Source organism: Perissodus microlepis, chromosome 17, assembly GCF_051167445.1.
Source record: "Perissodus microlepis isolate ML-2025 ecotype Zambia chromosome 17, ASM5116744v1, whole genome shotgun sequence".
Taxonomy (NCBI): Eukaryota; Metazoa; Chordata; class Actinopteri; order Cichliformes; family Cichlidae; genus Perissodus; species Perissodus microlepis.
Window position 1 is genome coordinate 14,277,722 of NC_140477.1, and position 24,932 is coordinate 14,302,653.

General features: G+C 42.0%; 1 protein-coding gene across 1 annotated transcript; it reads right to left on the reverse strand.

Moving 5' to 3' along the window:
- Nucleotides 1-16: 16 nt before the first annotated feature.
- On the reverse strand, nucleotides 17-23,953 carry kdm7aa (lysine (K)-specific demethylase 7Aa). Its single transcript, XM_084910002.1, has 18 exons — nucleotides 23,844-23,953; nucleotides 16,331-16,416; nucleotides 14,271-14,388; nucleotides 13,146-13,306; nucleotides 9,734-9,875; nucleotides 8,822-9,008; nucleotides 8,315-8,477; nucleotides 6,416-6,503; nucleotides 6,220-6,326; nucleotides 5,659-5,750; nucleotides 5,408-5,494; nucleotides 4,866-5,111; nucleotides 4,521-4,648; nucleotides 4,056-4,207; nucleotides 3,878-3,972; nucleotides 3,589-3,743; nucleotides 3,071-3,405; nucleotides 17-2,299 (listed from the first exon to the last, which is right to left on the reverse strand). Exons 1-18 carry the CDS (start codon nucleotides 23,939-23,941, stop codon nucleotides 2,211-2,213), a joined length of 2,529 nt encoding a protein of 842 aa, XP_084766128.1. The 5' UTR covers nucleotides 23,942-23,953; the 3' UTR covers nucleotides 17-2,210.
- Between the last annotated feature and the right edge of the window lie 979 nt (nucleotides 23,954-24,932).

The following is a 24,932-nucleotide window of genomic DNA, read 5'->3' on the forward strand; positions in this document are numbered from 1 at the left end:
CAGGAAGACCAGCATGTCATTTCATTACTTTTATTTATTTACACGCAATTTCTGAAATGCATTAACAGTGTCACAGTTAGCCAGTGTTTGTATATTTCAAATCATAAGCCATTTAAATCTGGAAAAAACCATTGCAAGAACCAACACATATTTAAAAAAAAAAATTAAAAAAAAAAATGCTGAGAGCTGCATTTCAAGCAGAAGGAGGGGGACAAATACTACAGCTTATTACAAACCCTGCCTGCGGGCCAGTTCGTGTTTTTATTCTGTGAGTTAACATGCAAAGACTTCAAAGATTAAAGTGTAGTGTAAAAGAAAAAGGAGGGGTACAAAGGAAACAGTTTTTTTTATGTTAATTCTGTGTTTTGGATCTCATCACTCACCTGAGGAAGGTTCACACTGTTCAGAGGGCGCTCTTAAAGCTACATGGGTGCAGAGTCAACTTAAACTAGGGTGTTTTTCCACTTAAACAATGAGCTGAACACGTGTTTGGAGGCAGCGAGTGGGAGTAACACCAAATGGGTAAAAGTAGCCTAAAGATACAATGACTGTTAAATCTGACCTGTTGCTCTTTTTTTTTTTTTCTTTTTTTTTGAGCTATAAAAACTGAAAAACACTGAAATAAGAAGTCATGAGTGTCTGCATCCATGATGTGTGGCTGGTGGTTAATCGAAGGTTATGTCCATGGCATCATTCCCTGAGAGTGAAGAACTGCACACACACACCTCACATTAAAGAAAAAAAAACCCTCAATCATCCACATGTCAGTTCCTCAATCGCTGACCTTTTAATACATCATCTACTTTGGATCGACCACAGTGGCTCAGAATACCTGTTGTTTTGTTTTTTTTGCTAAACGGTGTGGCACTAAGTAGAGAAAGCTCAGGAGTAGATATGGAAGTTTCTTAACCTAGACTATCCGCACATAGCCCATACACAAACCAAAAAAACCTCTACAGGAACAAAGAGGACAAGGATCGACACAGGCTCTACTCAGCTGGGAAGGGAAAAGATGGGTAGCTACTCAACAGATGATCACATGAACTCTAAAAACATCCACATTTACAAAAACTTATTTTTAAAAGGTTAAAAAAAACCAAAAACCTCCCTACGAAGGGGGGGGGGGGGGGGGGAAAGAACCACCCTCAGGCTCACTGAGGTTTTTAGGGTGAAAATATAATAAAATCATTACCTCTGTTCAATTAATAAATACATAATTCAGAATCCATAAAACAACAATAAAAAAAAAAAATCACATAAAACGCGAAATAAATTAAGCCAGAGTCGTTTCAGAGGTGACGACTTGTAATTCCTATGGGAAAACAAATTCACAGAGAGGCAGCATTTTGAGTGACTCCACCCCACCTCCAACACTACAGTGCAGGTGTGAGAGCAGGTGCAGTTTTACACCTGTTAAAATTCTGCGAGCAGAAGAAACGCACCAAAGTGCTGCCTCTCGCCCTTACCTCTCTCCTTAAAAAAAAAAAAAAGTAGTTATTGCTGGTGTGATTGAGATAAAGAGGAAGGGTGGGACACAAGCATGAGAGAGTGGAGAGACGTACAAACAAATAAGCACCATTTTGAAATTTCAGTTTCACCACCTCCTCTTTTAGCACCGCGTTTCACCTCCACCCGTCCAGGTAAACAGACCCTTCGTCCTGTTCAGTTTGTCACGAATAAAAAAAAAAAAAAAAAATATATATATATATATATATATATAATAATAATAAAAATTAGGGCAGGGGAGAGGTGGAGGGGTGATCAGCAGAAGGGGGAAATACTAGCAAATGTGACGCAGGTGATCTTGGCATCAGAAGCAGTGGACGTCTTGCCGCCTCACCCTCTCCTCCCGCCCCCACCAACATCTCTTTTTTTGTCCGTCCAAAATGCCCACAGGAGCTTCAAGTCCACCGTTCCCTGCAGCAACATGCTCCTTTCATGTTTTTGTCTTTAGTGTGCTTGTAGTAAAGTCGTGCACTTGCTCGTTTCCAATCCGATACCCTGTCTCCTAAGCATGCACAGTGAGCGTGTTTTACGTATCAAAGATTTGTTTCATCTCCAGGCAGTGTCCATTTGATTTCATTTCTTTTTTGTTTCATCCACCCTCCCCCCCCCGACATATTTTAACTGTCTGGTAAAAAATACACAAAACTATCTTCTTCTCTCCCCCTGCTCCTGACTCCTCGCCCTTCTTTCAATGTCTGGGAGGGTTACACGAAGACGCGGTTGTGTCTGCTGAGCTTCAGGATCTTCCCCAGTCTCTGCTTGGCTGTGGCCATGCCTTTTTTGGGCCGTTTGCCTAAAAAAAGAGAAAAATGAAAATATTAGCGGGATTTATATAGTAACATCAAATAGTGAGTAACATTTCAACTAACTATCTTCTCACAAATCTGACAAATAATCCATCAAGTGGCCTAATCATGATGATAACCATAAGTGGCCCTTAAAACGGGCCCCTGACACCAAAGAAAGCACCTACTTTATATTACAATAATAAAATAAAGAAACTAATACAAATTAAACTAAACATTGTCAAACAGCAAAAATGAAATAGAACATGATAATGGGGCAGGGATAGCTCAGTAGGTAGTGTGGTGGCCCCATGATCGGAAGGTTGAGGGTTCAAATCCACTGAACGGCTACCCTGAGGTACCCCTGAGCAAGGTACCATCCCTACACACGGCTGCCCACTGCTTCACTGAGTGAATGGGTTAAATGTAGAGAGCATTGATCCCCGTGGGGAAATTAAAGTATACATTAATCCAAGTAAAATATACTAACACTTCTTGCACGACAGTTAAGTCCTGGTTAAAATTTGTCCTGATCGTTGATCAGCTTAATTTTGGAAAGGTTTTTTTTTCTGTACTTTTTATTTAATTTTAAACAGTTTTTAAACACTGAATACCACCTGTCCCACTGTCAGAGAGCTAATCAGAGAGCTAATTCCCACATCCTGCACATTACGTATTGAACCATGCTTTATCTTCTGTGCCAGTTAGTGTGGACTGAAACAGCTTCTCCATTTTTCTGCATATTAACAAGCAGAAATGATAAAAGTCACATTTCAAACCTTTTGTGGCCTGATTGCTGATTGGTGGAGGGTTCGGGGCGTGCCTCTTGGAGGGGTGCAGAGGTGGAGACATTGAGGGGTCACAGTATTGGTAGTCCATCTCTGGGCTGGGGAGCCCCTGATTGTCCCAGGCTTCGCTGCTGCTGTTTCCCTGGCTGTCTATCGGGCTCTTGTCCCCCTGCAGTCGGCGCTGGTGCTGCGCCTGTTCCAACGGGCTGGGCCACCAGGACTCCTGGAGCGAGTCTGCCGTCTCCGACTTGGAGGAGCACAGCAGACCAGCCATAGACAGCATCCCCTGAATGGCCTCTGCTGTGCTGGGTGAGGTAGGACATTCTCTGTAGGAGGCAGACGAGACTCATTTTTAAAAAAGGTGCCCCGATGGAGCCGTGTTCACGGGGGCCTTTCAAGGACTTTGTTTTATTTATTTATTTATTTGGTTAAACGGCCCACGGATAATCAGAATATTTGAAGAAGCATAATAGTACTGGTCACAGGCCTGCCTCGATCTGTTTCCTCACCGTTTGAGTGGTTTGTGTTTGTGCCTGAGTTTCTCGCCAGACTGGTCCAGCTTTATGTGCCCTGAGCCTGTCTGCTGCTCATCCTCGTCCTCTTCATCCTGGGAGCTCTCCGAGTCTTCGTCAGAAGATGATGACGACGATGATGACTCTTTATGCTACATCGGACAGAGAAATTTCAAAAACATGCCTCAGAAGACAGCGTAAAAAATGATTACCCAAAGTACACTCTGTTCAGAAACACTGAGCTCCTAAACCGGCTGTGTTTGTATAAATCCTGGATATCGTTTACCTCTGTGGGAAAGTCGCTGTCTGACTCGACATCTGACACACTGGAGTGTCCTGAGACTTCTTCCCTGAGTTCAGTCTTCATCCTCTCCAGATCTCCTGAGACACAAAGGAACACATCGTCAGCTAAATGCTTGCATGGCTACAATCGTCTGTTGGTTTAATATTCACTGAAGACTTACTGAGGAGTGCGGATTTCTCAGCTGTGCTGTGCTGTTCCTGACTGTCATACAGCCTCTCAAACTTCATGTCCATGCAACCCTTGGGTGGGCCAACAGACAGTCCCTCATCTTCGGACTTTACAGGGCTGCTGCTTCCCGGTCGTCTCAAATCTCTGCACACATAAATATAAAGTTCATGTTAACATGCAGAGCAGGTGACTAATTTATATTGTAATAAACAAGAAGAGGAAAATAAATTGGACTCCTCATCTCCTGACGGCTGCGTCACAGCTCAGAAGAACAGGCTTTGTAGATTAACAAATTCATAGTTTCTGTTGCTGACTAGTAAACCTTTCTAAATTCATTTTTACTTCATGTTATTTTTTTATTCACCAAAGTGGTTTTATGTTGGTTTCTGGAGTTTGTCATCAAAACAAAAGTACTAGTTTGACTGGCTTTGCACACTGATTCACTTTGCTCCCCCACCTGATGATTCTTCCGTTGACCAGCATTAGCCGTATGTGGTTGTCTTCCAAAGACTCTGCAGCAGCAGCTGCAGATGCGGTTGACACTTTGTTGAACTTTGCGTGAACCTTGGCACCAAACGCAGGATCCTGGATACAGAATATTAAAAGTATTGTATCAGTCATCAACAACACACACAGAAGCATTTACAAAAAGCTTTAATCGGTGCAAAGCTGCATTTAAGTGAAGACTCCAACTACAATAATAAGTACATTGTGCACCTTTTGGCCTAACTAACGGCATTTTGGTTTCTTCCTTTAATGTAGATTAAACACACATTCTGAATGTTTGCTCCTTGAAGCTCACCTCCTCCAGTGGCCCGACCTCCAGCCTCTTCAGCACATCCCTGGTGTGCTGCTCTAAGATGTCCAAGTTAGTGGGTAGCTTGGGCGCATGGCGCTCCTGCTCCCTCAGTTGCCTGGCGGCCCTTCGAGCTCGCCGTGCCTGGCACAGCCTCTCCACCGTAGCTCGAGTGGACAGGCAGCCGTTTGATCCCGAAGGTACTCCACTTCCCTGAGATTTCACTAGCTTGCTACCACCCACTGGTTCCTCCTAGAAAATAAATGTAAAATAAATCATGCAGTGAAGGTTGTTACAGTGTGCAAAAAATAAAAAACCTACAGAATCAAATGATCATTTTTTTAAATTTAATAAGATGTACAGATATACACATGTAAAACTGTAAAGGGTCAAGAAATGGTGCAAATTAATGATGTAAACACTGAGATTACAGCTTGTATATGTCTAAAATGTGGGTCACTTTTATTAATCACTGACAATACCAAAAGAGCGTCAGCTTTTCTCCCAGCTGACACCACCATTTGCATGAAGTCTAAAGAGCTCCTCACCTCTAGGTAGCGGATTTCCTTGGTCAGTTCTTTAATGAGATGGTTCGGCCTGATGTTGTCTGGTACCTCGCTGGTGGGTTCGTTCACCTGCAAAGCCGCAACAGTTTACATTCAAACCAGAGGAGTGAGCAGAGAATCTGCCGCCTGCTGCTGACAGATAAGACTAAACGTGGATGCCTCCGGTGACTCCTGTGTCACAAGAACCATGTGGACTGCAGACATGTGAGGTGTAATCAGGCGGAATTTCTCACCTCTCTTTTCAACCAAGTCTTCAGTGCACTGATTAAAGCCTTGACTCCATCCACTAGGTAGGTCGGTGGAGGACAGTTGTCCTCTCGAAGCTCTGACAAAATCAAAGAAGGGAAAACTGTCACATGAGTTTTAAGCGAGAAAGCTTCAAACCTTTTAAAACAGTAATGGATTTCCAAAAAGGTAGCATCAAAAGTGGTGTTCAGCAATGGAAATTTCCTGTGGATATTTTGTGATTTTAACTTTTGAGGGATCAAAAATAGTGGAAAAAAACAAAACAAAACACGTCACACTTTGACCCTCCACTATGTATTAAAGGACTTGCAACCCTGAAATTTACTGTCATATGCAGGTAAAATTTTGCATGACTTCATTAAATATACTAATTCTGAGGGGTCAGGTGGGAGGAACTCATTGATTTTTCATGGAAAGACCCATAAATAAATCTTACTGACACCATTATTTTCTTGCCAAATGTTTTGAATTTTTATGTCAAAATGTTATGTTGCGACAGCTCTTATACACATCTCTGTGGCTTGTGGTTTTTAGTATTAGACTCTCACCTTTTAGCATTTCCAGGAGGTTCTTTGCCACATACCAACAAATGGCCTCAAAATAGGGAAACTTAAAGAGGTCTGGGGTTTTCAGACGACGCTCCATCTCATAACACCTACAACGCGAACCAAACGTTAAGTGCTAAAGTCTCTAGAAAACACACAAAAATCAAGATGCCACACCAGTGGCAGGCGAGTGGTTTACCTGAGCTGCATGCCAATATTGAGGTTGTGAAGGAAGTTCCCTCCAAATGCCATGCAATCCTGAGAGGTGAGAACAGCGTGGATCCAGCCTGCAGAGGGCAGCAGAGCACAGACGTTTACTCAACTTATCTACTCTCTGGCTTAGAATGATAACATTCTTAGGGTGGGGCAGAGAAATTACACATGAATACCTGAGGAGATACGGATTTATACTTCGCTTAATCATATTTTCTCAACATGCAGAAAAAAATCTGTGACAACAAGACTGCAAGAAACTTTTTTATCCTGCTGAGGCACAGTCACACTCCGCAGCAGCAGATAAGATAATGCTGTCAATAACGACTTCCACCCCAGATAAACAGTGCTCCTAATACAACACAAAGTAGGAGAAAACAGATTCTTTGGGGGGGGGGGGGGCTGACAGAGGCTGACAGACAGGCCTGATAATACACTTGACTGACCTACTGTGCTTCCTGACCCCAGCTTAATTCCCACCTCTCCACAGCCTTTCTGCCAAAAGCTCTCTTTCACAATGCTGCTTGAGCTTTCTGAGAAAGCATGGCTGGAAGACTGATTGAGGACATCCAGCAGTTGACGGGCTGAACTGAGCTTTGTCTGTCCGTGTGCCGTAGGGGGGCAAGGGTGAAGGAGCTCTATGGGCTTAAAAAGTCCATTGAGAGACTGATGGACAAATAATGGTATGACTGGATCCATTAGCTTCACTTCAGCGAATCAAAGCATGCTTTGGTGTCATGCTCAGTTAGTGACATGACATCAAAACATCTTTCTACCTTCTTAATGCAACATCAGCAGCGCCACCACAAGGCTGCAGAGTCACGTGTAGTAAAACGCCTCAGTGCTACTTTCATCATATTACATAGGAGCTCTGTCTCTCTTCATTTTTCCCTGTAATTATGATCATTAAGAACTGTTTGGGTTGTTGCTCAGGAAGAATTTCCCTCTGTTATTTTCCTTTGGCAATAATAGAGGACCTTAAAGGAGCCTGTATTTTCCTGGCAGCATCCATGGGAATCATGATTATTTTTCACTTTTAAATGCACATGGGAAAAAACAAAACAAAACAAAAAAAACCAGGCAGGTCAGCAAAGCTGGCGCAAAACTGTCAGGCAGTCACCAGAAACAATGATTTAACATCAGCGACACAAACAGCTGCACGTCTGAGAGTGTGGAATTTATTGTGCTTGGAAACCACACACCATTATCCAAGACTTTAAAAGTACTTTGATGACTAGTGTGTTTAGTTTGGTTCAACTAAAATGTGTGTGTGTGCGTTTGTCTGGTCAGTGATGTTTGTTTAGGCTGGTGTGAAAGCTCTCAATCACATCCTGGTGTACCAACCAAAGATCACTTTCAAAAAGGTGTGTCAGGATAGCGGACGTGACTGAGCATGAATTCAAAGGCTGAGCTGATTTTAAACCCATGTGTAATAAATAAGCTATGAATACATTTGTGACAATTAGTAAAGCACAGATGATAAGCTGCCAGTTATCCAAATTTGATTTCTTCATATGTCCAATACCTAGAGGTCTACATAACTGCCATGCTCACGGATCATAGCGTGAACATAAACCATCATTTATCACAATCATCACTTCTATCAAACAGTTCTTGAACATCCAGAAGATGACGAGGTTACAACTTTCCAACTGTTTGCCAACCAACAACCAACTGTTGTACTTTCAGAAAGTACAACCCCTGTCAGCTGGGACTTTTTGTGGGGTAAAATAATCTCCCTGGAGCTTAATGTGTTACCCAGTTCCTGTGATAGAAATACAGAGTTTCTCAGGAGGTTCCCAGTTCAAACTGACCTTAAGAAAGTTTTGAAAGTACACTTAAAGTCCTTTACTTATCAAATGTGACATTAAAACACCTCACTGACCTGTAGGGATGAGCAGCGTGGTTCCTTGGGGTACAATACACTTGTAACACTTATCCACTTTGTCCCCAAAGAACACTTCGCTCTGATTGGGCGAGGAGCTCCATGCCTCATATAGTGCAAGATTGGTGAGGGTGGGCTTGATCAAGTAGAAGACTTTCTCACCCTGAAAATCAAAAGAAACGGTATTTAAGGTAACAAGAGTTTAAACTTGTGAATGTGACGGCACTGCTCTACTAAACACCCGCCCCTCATTCAATCACAAATTAAAGTTAGCTGAAGTTTTCAGAAGCGAGGGGGTGAGACCATCATCATGATGAGTGCTGCTGGCTGTTTTATGAATTAACTGGATGTGAGAAGCAAGGTGACCTTTCAGAGAGTGCTAGTCTGACCTAAAAACCTCAGTATTTAAAGAAACACTGAATCCCTGAGCTTGATGAACATCAGGGTGGCATGTTCCTCTCTTTAAAGGGGAAAAAAAAAAAAAGCTCTTTAAATCCACACACTCACCCAGAGAACATGATACCAGACAGAGGTGCCTCCAAAGTCTATGTGGAAATCTGTGTAGCTGTCTTTGACCCCCATAAGGCAGTACTTCTGGACAAAGGGTTTAGGGAAGAAGGAGTCGTCTGGCCAGTAGTTCTCAACCCAGGACAACGTCTGAGCCACGTCAGGAACCTCCACCAGCTTTGCCATCCTGCGGGTGATCAGAATCATGCAGCACACTGAGCTTAGGAAAGTTTTAAAAACATATCTGTAGGTCCCTGATTTAATCTCAAACACATCCAATACTGTAGAGAGACTCGACTCTACCCTCAACAGAATAACAAGTCACTGAGGTGTTGTCACTCATGCACTGAGTGACAGCAGAGCTGAAAGTGAGACTGTAAACGTCCAGCACAATCAGATCTGATGGTAGCTGGTCTTTAACCTGCTAGGTGCCTATAGTGCAAAGTCCATACGATGTCAGACTGCACCAGTGTTAAAACAAAGCAGAATAATATTCTCGGCATTCATCGTTATCAAGCTGTCATCATATAAGGAGCCTCCAGCATGCTACATGCTCCCTCACCTTCACAGTACTCCCAGTAGTGCAAATGCCTGTTTTGTTGTGTGCTACACTAAAAGAGAAACTGAGCAAAATATCCCAACCTGATTCTCACAAATCTGTCTAAAGTGCACGAGTGAAAACAGCTTCGGCTACATCAGAAGGACTTTAAATCGAATGTTGTTCCATTTCTTTCTATTAACTCAGGCAACTATTAAATCAGCTGGAAGCTTCCATTCAACTTTACATTGATATAGATGGCCTTGGCAAAAAATACATCTGGAAGTTTTGTCAAACCTAGTTTGCTGACTCTTGAAGATACTTATTCCTTTTTCGCTTTTAAATCACAGTGACGGACCTGCAGCATGGCTTACTTCGTGTCAGAGAACTCCAGGCTGATGAGGTTGAGGACTTTGGGTCGATGGGGATTGGTGAAATACTTGATAAACTCGCTGAGCTTCATCTTGCTGTCCGCCTGCCGTGCCACATCTATCACGTCGATGACTTTGTTACCACCTAGACGGGAATAAAGTGCCTTTTAGTTTGTGCAATATCAGATTAGATGTTCTGCAGTCACAGACTCCTGAATGAAAATCTTCAAACTTTTTAAATGACTGCAGAGTAGGTGATGGGGTTCAGAGGGGTCAGCAGCCTGCTGGCATCTTCATGTGCTTTTAGAGATCAACCCCTGAGGAAAACTGGCATTAATATGGCAGCATGGGGAGGGGTTGTAGGGGATGCAAGCGAGACAATCTGTCAATCTGTCCAGACCACCAGTCCCAGAGGAAGGGGAGTGGGTGGAGGTGAGAGGGCTGCTACGTTTAATAGCTGTGTGTGCGTGGGAGATCTCAAGCATATAAGGAAATATGTCTGTAGATGTGAGAAAAAGTGTGCAAAAGCTGTGTGTGCATGTGTGTGTTTACTCATGGGATAGAAAACAGATGCTAAAAAGGAAAAGAGAAAAAAGTCAAAGAGAGAGCAAACAGCAAACAGCTCACAGTTGGGACGCTACAAATCACACGCAGTGACACGCAGGGCCGGAAGTAAGACTGGGGTGCAGTGTGTAGCAAGACAGCTGGTGGTTGTATTTTCCCCACACCCCTCCCACACACCTTTTTTATTACCCCTGTGCATACTTGTGTGTGCACACACACACACACACTCTCTCTCTCCTCTAAAGGCCCAGCTGGCCAGCGTCTGATGACAGAGAACAGGTGGAGTGAAAAGCAGTCAGTCACACAGTGCGAGACAAAGCTGCCTGGAAACCCTGCAACGCCGAGCTCGAGCACTGGGTTCACAAACCCAATTCAATGTTTTTATTTATTTATTTTTTTTATTAATGTCAACAAACTAAAGCACCGCCGAGCCAGCTCGAGAGACACTCAATCTAACCGACATCCCACCATAACGACATTGATATATGACGACACCCAGTTATGTTAAAGAGCCAATTAACTGAGATAATTGTTGCAAATATGTCTTTGTCAGCAGACAGGAACCAGAAACTTGTTACTCACTGCATTAATTTTAATGTAAAACAATTATTTCCTCATGAATCAAACATTTTGGGAGCAAAATGCTGTAAAAATAATTTACTCAACACTGAAATCAAAAGATGAATCCTACTTTAATTTTGACCGTTTTGTAGGAATGAACATGATTGTAACTATGAACATGCACGGCAGGGTTTGTTCTATTAAATACTGGGATGAGGGACTGGAATATCTCCTTCTATAATAGGTTTTTGTGAATCGGGCTTTAAAAAATATATACTTTTAATAAAGTGCTGGTAATAAGCCATTGCCTGTCAACAGCAACCTTTACTCTTCCTCAAAGCACCAGTTGGGTGCTTTAACAGATGACCTCAAAGTTGAGCTGAGTTTAATTTGGTATCCACCCATTTTGTGCTAAATGTCATAAGGAAAACTCATATTAATATTAGTTTAAGCCTGTCAATGTGATCTGATTAGTCAATAACAAGCATCAAGACACAACTTTGATGGTGCAATACAAACTTGGTTTTCCCTTTCTGGTTTCTTTGTCAAACCATTTCTAAAAAGCTTTGCCCTGGAAGGAGTTTTTCAAAATCTCCAATGTCTGTGACCTAAAACGCTTTTCATGTGTGAACGAAAGACCAAAACACTTTCAAAAACCAACTTCTCCAAGACACCTTTCTAATGTGGACAGGGCCTCAGTGTAGTTAGCTTCTAAAGTGGCTTTGCTCATTTGTGTTTAGTTTTATTAGCTTCAATATTAGTTCAGTTCCTATGACAGCTGGGACATGCTCCAGCTCCTGCTACAGCCCTGAAATGGGTAAGTGGAAAAAAATTGAAGAATCGATAGTTTCAGGTTTGGTGTTTTTATTATTATAAATGAGAGGTTATTTGTCAGGGTCGCTGTAAACAAATAACAATGTTCATCAGGCAGACTGTGCTAACAAATTCCATCAAACAGAGACTAAAACTAAAGACATTTTCTCATTTTTTTAAATTTCAGTCAGTTTCATTTTTTTCTAAAGTTAGCCAAAATATTTTTTCACACCCAGTTTGAGCCTTTATTTTAGTTTTAATTAACTGTAATGCCCTTGCCAACATCGGCTGTCATCCTTCAGTTGAAAGTTTACATGGCAGTTTACTCTGAAACAGCTGGCATTAAACCTAATTTTCTACATCAAAGTACTCAAGCGGTCTAGAGGCTGGTCTCTGCAGCTGTCATCTGCATTCTTCCCCTCACAGAAAGAGAGAGGGTTGCTAACGGTGGGTCGCATTGTAACATCTTAGGCTGCGTCTACACAGGAAGTGATTTACAGAGAAACGGAAACCAGAGAAAGTTAAAAACATTCGGCAACTACAGCCAAAAACAGGAAAAACACAGAGCGGGCCAACGCCAAGACAAACTTCACTCAACTTCGGAGCAAGCATTTGATACCAGTGATTGGCACATAACAAGTTAATAAATGCATAACAAGGTAACCTAGGCAACCAGAGCCTGTGTCCAGAGACGAGTGAATACTTGTTGGTAATTAAATAAATTAAGAATAATTAGGTTTACTGACTAAACCCTTACTCCTTCCTAGCAAGGGCACCTCGCCCTGGTTTCCATTCATTATATATACACACAATATATAGTTCGGATTGAAAACAATAAATAGGTCAATTTAAAGACTTTCCATCATGTGTAGAACTTTTTGACCAATCTTTGACCACACACCGAGCTGGCAGCAGAAATGCTCGACAGCATCGGCGTTTACTCCAGTTGTCCCATTGTCTTCAAACTGGAAGAACTGTAATCCCACACTCAGACCCCAGTCACAACACCTGTGCCTTGGCTTAATGCTCAATAGGGCATGGGAGAGAGAGATAACGTGAGAAAGGGAGTCTGTAATCTGAACTTAATTATAAAAACACTGGTGGGCTTGGTAATGGGCTTGTAATAGGAGCTGGGAAGTAGCAGGCTGTTTCGGTAAGGAAGTGCAGTGGTCATGGAGAGGGCAGTGAAAGCTTAGCCGTCGCTCATTTAGAACGCATTCAGCCATCGTCTGATGCCTGATAAGTGGGTTAAAACCCATGAACCTGGAAACTGGTTCATATTGACACACACAGATGGCGCCTGCTCAGCAATGGCCACTTAGCTGGCTGGTGTAGCGTTATTTCATTAGCTTTTAAGCAGCTTCCAATGATGCTGTGTAGTCCAATCACAGAAGTCACATCCTTCCCAGACAATAAACACTAATGTTTTGTTGTAAATTACATACATACATGTGACGACAAAGCCAAGTTTTCTTACCCACATACTGCTCCACATCTTTGACAGAAAAAGTAGAGGGGGGTAGTTTCAGACCCAGACCCTCCATTTCGGTGACTGCTATGGGGTAGTTGAAGCCTTGCCTCTCCAAATACCTGGTAGTCACCAGCTCACCCTTCATCCGTATCAGAATCTCCTCGGCACTGAAAACCAGATTGTAATAAGTTAATTCAAGCTGCCAGTGTTCTCAAAATAAAACCATAATGGTTTTAGCCATGCAGAGAGTTGCTTTGTTTACTTTACTACCCAAACCACAACTCAATATAGGTGAAAATATTGTGTTTGTGGTGGTGGTAGCATTTTGACCCAAAAAGAGCCTACAGACATGCAAGCTGCTCTGTGAGGTGGTGATTAGGCACGCTGACGACAACCTTGGTTTTTCACCTGAGATAAAGTCAGGTGAGCCACTGACTTTTCATAAAGATTTCTACAAAAATGTGATCACAATCAAGAAAACTCTGGACCCAGTAATGTGTCTTTCGTTCTTAAAGCCACACTGTTTTGTGTGACTAAAAATATTCCAAAGCTACACATTTTTTCCAGAATCAGTGGCCGTGAAAATGTAAATAATCCACACACTGGAACTATTTTCTTTTATAGAAACAGACTCAATCAAACTCCCACTAGATATCATAACCGTGAGAACACAGAACAAAACTGTTTGCCTGGCTTAAAACCACAAGAAGCAGGCGTGTACATATTCATGTCTTCTCTGAAATCCACTTTAACCTGTATGAGCATTAAGTTAAGAATTTCGAGTTTTTTCAGCAAATTAGAAAAACAATCCAGTTGGTCAGAAGGATTAAGTATGAGAAAAAACATTTCCAAAATGAAAGAGAGAACTGGAAAAAAAACACACTAAACACATTCTCATATATTTGCAGTTTTTCTCTTTTCCTTTTTAACTTTCTAATGCAAAGCCTTACTTAAGCCTTTAACTGCATAGACAACTTTACAGGAGCCCAATTTTGAGCCTTCAAAAGTAGACAAATCAGGAAATCGCACTTTTAGTTTACCTGAATAAAATACTCCACTAGGCAAGGCCTTTAGAGTTTGGTTAACAAGTGTGGCTCTTTGGGGGGGGGGGGGGGGTTTGTGGATATCTACCTGGGGAATGTCCTGTTTTGGAGCTCCTTGATAAACACTGAGGTGCCAGCCTGCACCGGCTTCGATCCATCGTCTGGCTCAGTGTAGTCATGTCTGTGCCAGTTGTTGCGCTTTTTCACTGCAGAAAACAAAAAAAAAAAAAGTAGGTTTGAGTTTCACTGGGCTGTCTCGTCCTAATGTAATAATATGCCCTCTTGAAGCACCTTCACACAACAACATTGTAAATTATGCAGATCACAATCACTTGTCACAAGCACATTAATTCACTACTCAGCCCCTGTGCCCAGGGGTGGATATCGAGGGGTTTGTCCAATCAAAGTGGAGGGTTTGCAGCACCATTCAATTAGCTTCTTAATGTCTGCCCTCAGGGTTGTCAAAGGTTAACCTATTCCCCTCCCCCCCTAACCAAAAAAAAAAAAAAAATCTGACTCGACTAACACTGCAGAGAGCGGCCTTCCCCCCGGGACTGTCCAGCATATAGAGACATGGGTGAGACAAGGCAGAGAATCAGAGTATGGTGCTGTTTTCACACATGCACCTCAAAGAATTAGGTCATACTTTCCGCTGTTGTGCTTTCTCACATGTAGCACACATCAGGAAATAGTTTGCTTCAGATATACTGGCTAATGGAAACACTTTACTGTTTAGCCTTCAGAGCCGCCAAGATAAGAGATGCAAGAGGGTGCCAGGGCTCTAGAGTGCGACCAAATTGGTCGCAAATGCGACCAGATTTTTCAGTGGTGCGACTAAAAAAAATCTTAGGTCACACCGGTGCGACCAACTGTTCGAGTAAAAAAAAAAAAAAAAAAAAAAAAAAAAGTCTCTGCAACTCTGAAAGTCTCCGTGTGGTCAACAACAGACACGCATTATGCCCGTATCGTGGTCTAAACCAAGCAGAGACAGTCAGGGGCGGGACCTCTCTGATTGGTCGTGTACATTTGAAAGTGCAGGTGGATAGAGAGAGGTGAGCTTGAATAAAGCGATATCAATTCATTAAATCCTGAATCGACTTTTAAATATGAACATGAATTCCCTCTTTGCTGTTTTGCTTCCACCACGATAAAATTGCACTTCATGCACAGCTCTCTCTCGCTCTCTCTCTCTGTACTTCAAGAACACTTTCCCATCTCAGATCTCTGTTTTCTGCATTATTCATTTGCTTATTACCCACCAATATACCGTTATTTACAGCGCTCTTTCTTTCTTTTCTTTTTTTTACTTAAATGACCTCGGACAAGAAAGCCTATTTTCTGCTGTTCAATACTGAAGAAATTTAAACTTTTTAAAATTATGCAATATTGCAGAATATTTTTAAGGTTATCTGCTATAAAAAGGCAGGCCAGGAAAATCTCCTTCATGTTTTTCTGTGTTTTTTTCTCAGTTTGACACAAAGGCATCTGCTGTGATGCTCACAATTCTGATGAAGTCTCATAAGTGTCAGTACTGATAAATGATGAGAATTATAATATTTCTGACAGTCTGAGGCAAAATTGAATCGAATCGAAATCGAATGGATTATAGAAATCATTGATGATGCCCAGCCCTAGTGAGTAGCCTAGGCCTGACAGAAGTGGATGTAGCTGTGGGTAATAAGAAAAGATGAAAAGAACTATTTATAACTTTTTGGTTAAGTTAAGGCCTGATCCATCTGAAATTCATAGCCAGTGCTCTGACATGGAGCCATCAACCTCTGAACTTTGAAAAAGCACAGTGTATCCAGAAAACACATTATATGCTGCGATAAATGTCCCCTCTTCCCACTGCCTTTCAGCGGCAGGCAGCAGCAAACAGGTCGTCAGAGAAGGCCAAGATGATGATTAAGTTTAACATTGTCTACAATATTGCCAAAGAGTGCCAAAGCACTTAAAGCACAAGATTGGTAGTTAATCATTTACAAATCAATATTGTCTGTATAGACAGCAATCTGACATTAAATGGACTATGCACTATGAAACTGCCAGGTTGCATGCACCAAGGTGTCTAGAAAAGTTCAGGACTGCAGTGTGTGTGAGTGTGTGCGTGAGAGAGAAAAATGGCTTCAGGAAGCAGCAAAGACTCACTCAGGGAGGGTCCATGTACGACATCACAGTTGGGACAGTGGTAAACATCAATATCCACAGCATGGTGCTCTTCTACCTGTACACAGCTGGAAAGAAATGAGATACAGAGTTAGGGCAAGTCCCCTACAGAGGTTTATACTGTTTTTAAATTGCCAGGAAAAGAAAACACGCCATCACAAGATTTTGCCCAAACATATACAAAGCATTTACTATAATAATGTATGTATGTAATAATAAACCCTACCAGCTGAAGACATTCATTGCATTTACAATATATATGGTCTTTCCTTATACTTTAAAGTTCCTTCAGATAACTTATCCTGTAAATGGTGGCATATAAACCACTTTCAATCTAACTGAAATGAGTGGAACAGGTCTACTGCTTTACAAGCCCGTTCAGAAATGAAACGAGGACACCACAATCTTTATCTGACCTGGACAAGCTAAAGCAGATGAAACGCTCCCAAACTCCTGTCAAATGCTGTGTGTGTTTCAAGCGGAGATGCCAGGGGTCACAGGTCAAAGATAAAAAGAAAGAAGAGGAAAAAGCAGCGCACACTTAGGTCAGGAGACCAAACATAGCCGTTTTATTTTTATTTTTTTCCCCTCCAACAAATGTTCTATCGTTTCACAGTTATGGCTTCAATATTTTTTTTTAAAAAACAAGCTGAATGATCTGGCCTCTTTGCTAATATTGCATTCTCATCATATAATTTGCAGCGCATTTATCAAGAGGAGCTGCAGTACAGCGGTGTCACTCATGCTGCTACTACCCCTGAGTATCCTGCAACAGCCAAGCCACAGGAACCAACTCACATGCATTCCTGGGTTGCATACCGGAGCAGCATGGGTTGAACAGCAACTTTGTTCGGATTGTGGACAACATGTATAGTGTGACAAGCCAAAAAGTACAAACTAAAACTGAACTATCCTAATTCACATGACCATCCATCCATTTTCTACCACTTATTCAGGTCTGGCTCACAGAGCCAGCAGCCTAAACAGAGATACCCAGACCTCCCTCAACCCAGCTACCTCCTTCAACTCTTCAGATGGTCAAAAGAGGCAGTCCCATCCAGCCGAGGGACGGAATCTCTCCCGCATGTCTTCAGTCTGCCCTGTGATCTCCTTTCAGCTGAACATGCTTGAAACACCTTGCTCCTTAAAGTCCCAGGATCCTTATTGGACGCTCAAACCGACTCAGCTGGTTCCCTTTTTATATTTAGGAGCAATGGCTCTACTGAAGTCATCACCTTTCTAATGAAGACCCCGAATGCTCTAAAGAGGAATAGGCGACTGTTGGATTGCAGATCAACCAGTAAATCAACTGCTCACATTCGCTTTCAGCTCTGCACCCATCTCCCGTGTCCTCCTACCCTCACTTGTTGAGAAGTCCCTAACATAATTCAAACTCCTTCACTTGGGGCAACAACATATTCCCAACCAAGCATGTAGACTCCACCCTTTTCTGACTGAGAATCGTGGCCTTAGAAGTAGAGCCCTGGCAGTTTCGCTTTCAGCTCCAAACCAGCCAAGTGTGAGCTGGTGACCAATGAAGCAAGCAGGACTGTGTCATCCACAGAAAAGCAAACACTTAAACTTCAGGCCACTGAAGCCTGCAACATCCAAACTAAGATTGTCTGCAATTTGTCGACTAGATGACTAATCACTACTGTCACTAGTGTGCACCTGACCTCTTCACTGATACCCAGTGCTGATAAATCTGCCCAATAGCCACTAGATGAAAGTTAGAAAAAATCTATAACATATAACAAATAATGCAATTAGAAACTAACAAATAACTTAGACTCAATGCCCCCACAGTTTTCTATGAACACTGAAAAAAAGTAACCAAAGTAAATTTCAGTTTAGTTTTAAATTTAGCTTTCTTCTACATTTTGCCCATAGTGTCACAGTTTGAGAACCACATTAGTGTTTTACTTCTTCTGACTGCACGTGGCATCAATTTGTAGAGATTCTCTTCCCCTGAGATCAATACTCCAAAAGCAAATGAAGAAATCTTGTTGCTTTTTTTTTTGTTGAGAGAACCAGACAGACGCCAGCTTCATTACTGGCCTACAAAAATCCTTCCTGCAGCACAGCAAAAAGAGGTTTATAAACAGGTTTGTTGCTGATATAACCTTTGCTTTTAAAGGTGAAAGCCTGCAGGGGGGATAGAGCTGACCGAAGCCTGCTATCAGCTTTGATCTACAAGGAACTGCAGGAAAACTGTAAAGGAAATAAAGCAGAGGGCCATTAACTCATCAGGAAATGGTGAGCTTGTGTGAATGCCTGCCACCCCCCACATCACCCTGGTGCACAAACAGGATATCAACCATACCACACAAAATCTGAACTTTTGTTGGTTGGGTATAAGGGCAAACAAATGCATTAGTACAGTAACTAATTAAATATCCATTCAGCTGTAAAGAACTCACATTTATCTCTTTTGCAAGTTACTTTTCCACTCTCCTACAACATCCATAAAAGACACAAAAAAAAAAAAAGCTGAGAGAAGCACTCCTGCTCCTGCACGTGAGCAAATGGATAACTAGCAGTAACAGTGTACAGTGTTTGGCTGGCGACTAAGCCTAGCTCATGTATCAGGAATCTTTGTTCAAACATGTGGCCGTTCGCTGGGGGAAAGCATGAGTCACAGCTCTCTGCCGCTGGGTTCGCTGAGACGTGTGAATACAGCGTGTGCTCTGGGCTGACGTGACCTTCTTGCTACTTTCCTTTATATAACACTGCAGTGCGAAATAAGGGCACTGTGCCACATACGCCACCCTGACTCAGCGCGCGTGTTACCTGTAATGATTACCACTTTAACCCGAGCTTGTGAGTCTATGTGGACTTGAGACAGCAAATGTAAAAATGGGAGAGGAAAGAAAAGAAAGGGGCCAAGTATTTCCTGCTGCCTTACTCGGGCTTGATGATGCATCGCATCACCACAAAGCGGGGTGAGTGTGCAAACAGCTCTTGAACCGACATGAACCTCATCTGCTCAGTCATACGTCATCTCAACAACTCATAAGATAGTGTTATCATGCATTGTAAGACAACAAAAAGGTCAGAGGGAGTACAACCAGGGTGAGCAACACAGATACCCCACAAAACCTTGCTTTATTCCCTGATAGAGCTGCCCTCTGACAGCACTGCAGCAGATTACCGAGCTAAACATCCCTTCCTGAATGAGCGGAGATGTGTGTACTTGGCTAAATCCTCGCCATCAACAGCCCCTCTCCTCCACTTCCTCTCATCAAGGGCCTCCTTCCTGTGTAACTGAGAGGGTTTATTCATTAGTCCACGCACTGTGAGGGGGTTCATTGTCCTCAGTGATCAGTGCAGAAACACAAAGGCTGGAGGCTGGCATCGCCATTATTTTAAGCTCTAAATAACCGCTCCGCATGGGGTGCCGACACACCTACATTAGGGAACTGGCAGATCTCTAATGGATGGGTGGTGGAGATGGAGAGGATATGAGGGCAGTTAAACACACCTGGCTGTCTTTATCTGCCCCAGAGGAGCACCTGACTCATCCGAGTGCGCTCAGGCAAGGCTTATATAAACAGAGCTGGACTTGGACAGCAGTAAGAGCCACTGAGGTCTGACAGACGGATAAGGCTCTGTCATTCTGCCCTCAGGGGTTAAATCATTTTAGCCAGCTAGGCATAAAAGCAACATATCACCCGTGCATTGTTTACAGTTTGAAGGACACAGCGGGGCTTTCTGTAGTCAGCTGGTAAACAACAAAAAGAGGATCACTTTGTTCTTTATAGGGCGTCAGGGAGCCCCTGGGAGTTTTAAACAACTTAATAGTTTTCAGTGCAGGTTGAGCTGCCCTGAGGCCCACAAGCACTGGGACTCTGTTTTCACACATGTCTTCAACATGGCTGAGCCCCATTTAAAACCTAACGAGTCATCAGTCTTACGAGTGTTTGCTGCTGAAAGATGCGACACAACAAACACAGACTGAACTCGCTGTGCAGATTCACAGTTCATAACATACAAATTATTGATCTATTAGCTTGGTACATCAGCTATCAGTTTGATATTGTAATTTAAAGTGGTTTTCTAAACTTCCTTTAATTTGAACTGTGCGGTATATTCTTTACTGTTATACTTCAAACTGACTAGTAATCAATACATGATGCTTTTGACCCTTAATCAACTGTGATTGAGCCAAATGTAATGTTATTTCCACCCCAATGAGAGTCAGCTGAATATAAACAAGAGCTATGAGGCTGTCTTTACTTCAGCCAATCAACTTATCAGAGATCTAAACAGATGATCTTAAACATCACAGACAGCAGTAGTTTAAAAAAAAAAAAAAAAAAAAAAAAAGGGGGGGGGGGCACTTCCACTTAGCCTAAACACCAAAAAGGCTCTCCACAGAGGTGATCCATCTCTCTTTAGTGTGCTCACACTCTGTGCGACATTGACAGATCGCGCATTGAACTTGGCTCGCCGTAGCTCCCATCAGTCATTCGCTCCATCTCACTGAGCACCACTGGTCTATCATCGCCCCCACTGTCCACACGCACATTAAACAATGGGCAGACCGGAGGGCCTGACACCTACACTGTGATCTGATGTGACCTACCGGGGATTTACATCCATAACACTGATGTAAATTTGCATCTAAGAAACGCATGAAGCGATCCATTTACAGAGGCAGGTCTTGCAATCAGGTGAGGCTCAAAATGATGAATGGTACTCAGACTTACACCTGAAATCTAAACCAAAGGGTCTAATAGTGGGTTATACTGCTTCAGGGCACTGTTACCCCTGCAGATAGTCAGGACAAAACCCTGAAGGGGCAGCAAAGTAAACCAAAGAGGTCAGAAGATTAGTAACAGAGACTCCCAGAACATTTCTTCTGCAAACAATCATTTTGTATTTTTTTCAAATGCTTTTTTCTCATTCAGGTGTAAGTCTACCACTGTAGGCAATGTATAACTTTTACATTAAAGTATTTATCAAATATCTAAGAGGCACCAAAAAATATTCTGTTGGCCCATGAGGTTAAAGTACCATTTTTAGAAGCAGTTACAATAAAAGACAAAACTTCTCTTTTAGCACATAAAAGAGAAGATGTACACAGTGTGGTCATTTTTTTTTAACTTTACACAATCTACCTTATTATCTAAGAACTAATTCCACTTAATTCTGGAAATAGTACTTTCCAGTACTCTGAAAGTGGTATTATGAATTTAAAGTAAAAAAATAATAATTATTCAACTTTATTCTTGAAGTAGTACTTCTATCTTGTTCTCATAACAGTACTTGACTTTATTCTGGAAATAGTATTCAACTTTTTCCATGAAGTAGTACTTTTATTTTAATCTTGAAGCTACTTCGAGTAGTATTTCAACTTTATTCTCATCATTACACCTGACTTTATTCACAAAATAGTATTCTACTTTAGCCTCAAAGAGGTATTTCCACTTTAGCAACAAAGTAGTAGTTGTTCCCAACTGGAAAAAGTATTTCTGTCTTCCTCTCAAAGCAATATGTTGACTATTTTCCTGAAGTAGTAGAGGGCTATGCTGTAGTTAATGTAGATTTAATGTAGTATTACAAATTTTGAATTATTAAAGAAATACTATAAACTAATAAAACTGAAGTGAATAAGAAACAATGTGGAAACTAACTGAACCACAACTGAATAAAAACAAAAATGAATATGACTGCATTAAACTGTAATAAAGAGATTACTGAAAACGTGGGGGGAGTTTATCAGGACTTTTTTCAGCTTTCCTGTAACCTCACTCTTTACAAATCTGATGCTGATAAACCGTGACACTGATTCAGACAGCCTTACCACATTAAAGTACAGCTTGTTTTGTTTACTGAAACACAGGTGATAGAAAACAGGACACTCTCCAGCAACCGAGACAAAAGTCTCCCACACAAACACCAACAAGAACTAGGAGAATGAGCTCCTCCGCTTTCCCCTCCAATGGCGTGCCATCAACCACAGCCAGAGAATATCCATTTCCTTCTGGCCTGCCTCGTGGGAAAGAGGCTGGAAATGTGGCCGTTTTTGGAGCTTTGCTGTGAGTATGTGCGTGTGTGGTGTGTATCTGCTTATTAGTCATCAATGGGGGAAGCTCCAACATTTGTTCCTTTTCTTGCTGGCACATGACACACAGCTAGTCTGTTTTGGCGCTGACACACCACAAATCCTGGCTGCTGAGTTTTTTGGCAGCACACTTGGTGGTTACGCAATGGCTTCCGTCATTTCAACATGAGCAACCCCCCACCTTAAAAACCAAAAAAAAAAAAAAAAACAGATTATTGTATTCCTAAACAGTCACTGTGGAAATGCGCCCACACAGGCTGACTCAAAGAGTTGCCAAGGTCAGCCCATGGACTTAGAGCCACATTAAAAAACAAGAGAAAGCTGCAAAAGAAAGAAAGTCGGATGCTGAGAAAATCTCATGCTCAAGAAGTGCGTCACAATATTAGGTGTGGACTGAAATTTGTACATTTTAGGCAATGCACATTACACAACATTAAGATTCCCATCAAGATTTCAACAGCTTCCACCAACATCTACGCATGAATCACAAAAACATCTGCTACCTGCAATCACAATAGAAAAGAAAAAAAGCCCCCAAAACAAAACAAATACAACACACACACACACAAAACCCAGACACGTGCCTGCTTGGTACCTTTAAATAATTCCCCTGTTTGCCACTAGGGGTCCGAGGCCATGTGCCTCCTCTTTCTAAAAAGGGGGGTGGGGGATTTAAATTTCTCCAACTGTCAATCAAAAGCCAAACCATAACAATCTCCTCGTTTCCCCCCACTTACTTTCTACCAATATCAAAACAGCATTTAAAACAAAGCTCATTTGTATTAAATAATAGATATAAACTACCAGCTTGCTATATAATTAACGTACAGGTTGTGCCCAAACAAGTTGAAGTTGTTTATTAGATCTGCTTGTATCATTAAGTTTAAAATACAACTCAGACGCCGCCCGAGGCTGCCGTTACCTTTAATAACCTGCCAGCTCTGGCACACTTTGTACACTAGAGCTGGTTTAACTGGATTTAAATCGACTGAATCACAGCGACATCAAAATTAAAGTTATCCTTTAAATAACTCTACGGAGAGGTAGTCACGTACGCTTTTGATCACCCGTGTTGACTGAAACAGCTCGGTATACCATCAGCTATAAGATCTACTTTCTATTGGGCTCTATTTAAGTAAATACCGCTGATTATTATAATAACTACAAAGAGCTGGATCGTGTCGTTTTGTTTAAACTTATCTGCGGCACGATGGAGTTCATTAATGTTGTTTTTAGGGGCGCGAACCCCCACTTTCGCCCGTAAAGTCGTGTCAATAGACGGTTTAAAACCCCCGTCGCCCACCGCTAACGGTTAGCACGCTAAGTTAGCCAAGACCGCTCAGAGAACCGTCGCCTTTTCTTAAAAAACAAACCGTGTTTCTCGCCTCCATGTAACTACACCTCTTTAGGATGTCGCAGACTACATACCTGCCGTGAAACCAGTCTTTACAGATGTCGCACTCGATCATAAACCGGCTCACATCGTAGGGCTGCCGGCAGACACAGTACAGCGGGGCCGCCGCCATCTTCCTACTGTCCCCAAACAACGCAGGAATGAAGCGGGCGGGGATTTAACCCAACATCCGGAAATACCCGAGGGGAGAGCCGAGCACGCACGAAATCCGCCATTCTGAGGCAATCCCACCTGTGACGTCAGTTTCCAGATTATGCATTTCCATCTGGTTGTGTGGGCACACCAACAATAGACGCAAACTTTTTTCCAACAAAGGAATGACATAAAGGGCTTGGTTTTAGGCGTTATGCTACAATCGGATAAAAGCGAAAAATCAGCCTGTAATTTAAATTATTCTGATGAAATAATCTCCATAATCTGCGATATGTATTATTTTACCATATTAAGATGTTTGTTTAGTCGTATTACATTTTAATATGGATATATTCATTGTGTTTATTGAGCTTCACCTTCCTGATTTTATTTAAATATTAAATATTTCAGATCAAACAAACTCTAATTTTAGATAAAGTTTTTTATATGATCATTTTAAGGGAAACATCTACCTGGCGCTGTGTGAAAAAGTAATCTCCGCCTAAACCTAATAAGTAGCTGTGCCACAGAACATTTTCCCAAAAGTCTCAGGGATTGTCAAGATGTTTTTTTGGCAAATGTGAGACGAGCCTTTGTGTTCTTTTTGTTCAGCAGTAGTTTTCTCCTTGGAACTCTCCCATGGATGCCATTTTTGCCCAGTCTCTTTCTTATTGTTGAATCATGAACTCTGACCATAACTGAATCAAGTGAGGTCTGCATTTCTTTAAATGCTGTTCTGGGTTCTATTCGGACCTCCTGGATGAGTCATTGATACACTCTTTGAGTAATTTTGGCATCCTAGTGACTCCAGGGGAAGCTTCACCACTGTTCCAAGTTTTCTCCATTTGTGCATAATGGCTCTCACTGTGTTTCGCTGGGGTCCCAAAGCCTTAGAAATGGCTTTGTATCCCTTTCCATGACTATGTTTCCCAGTTGTTATTGAATTTCTTTAGATCGCAGCAATGATGTGT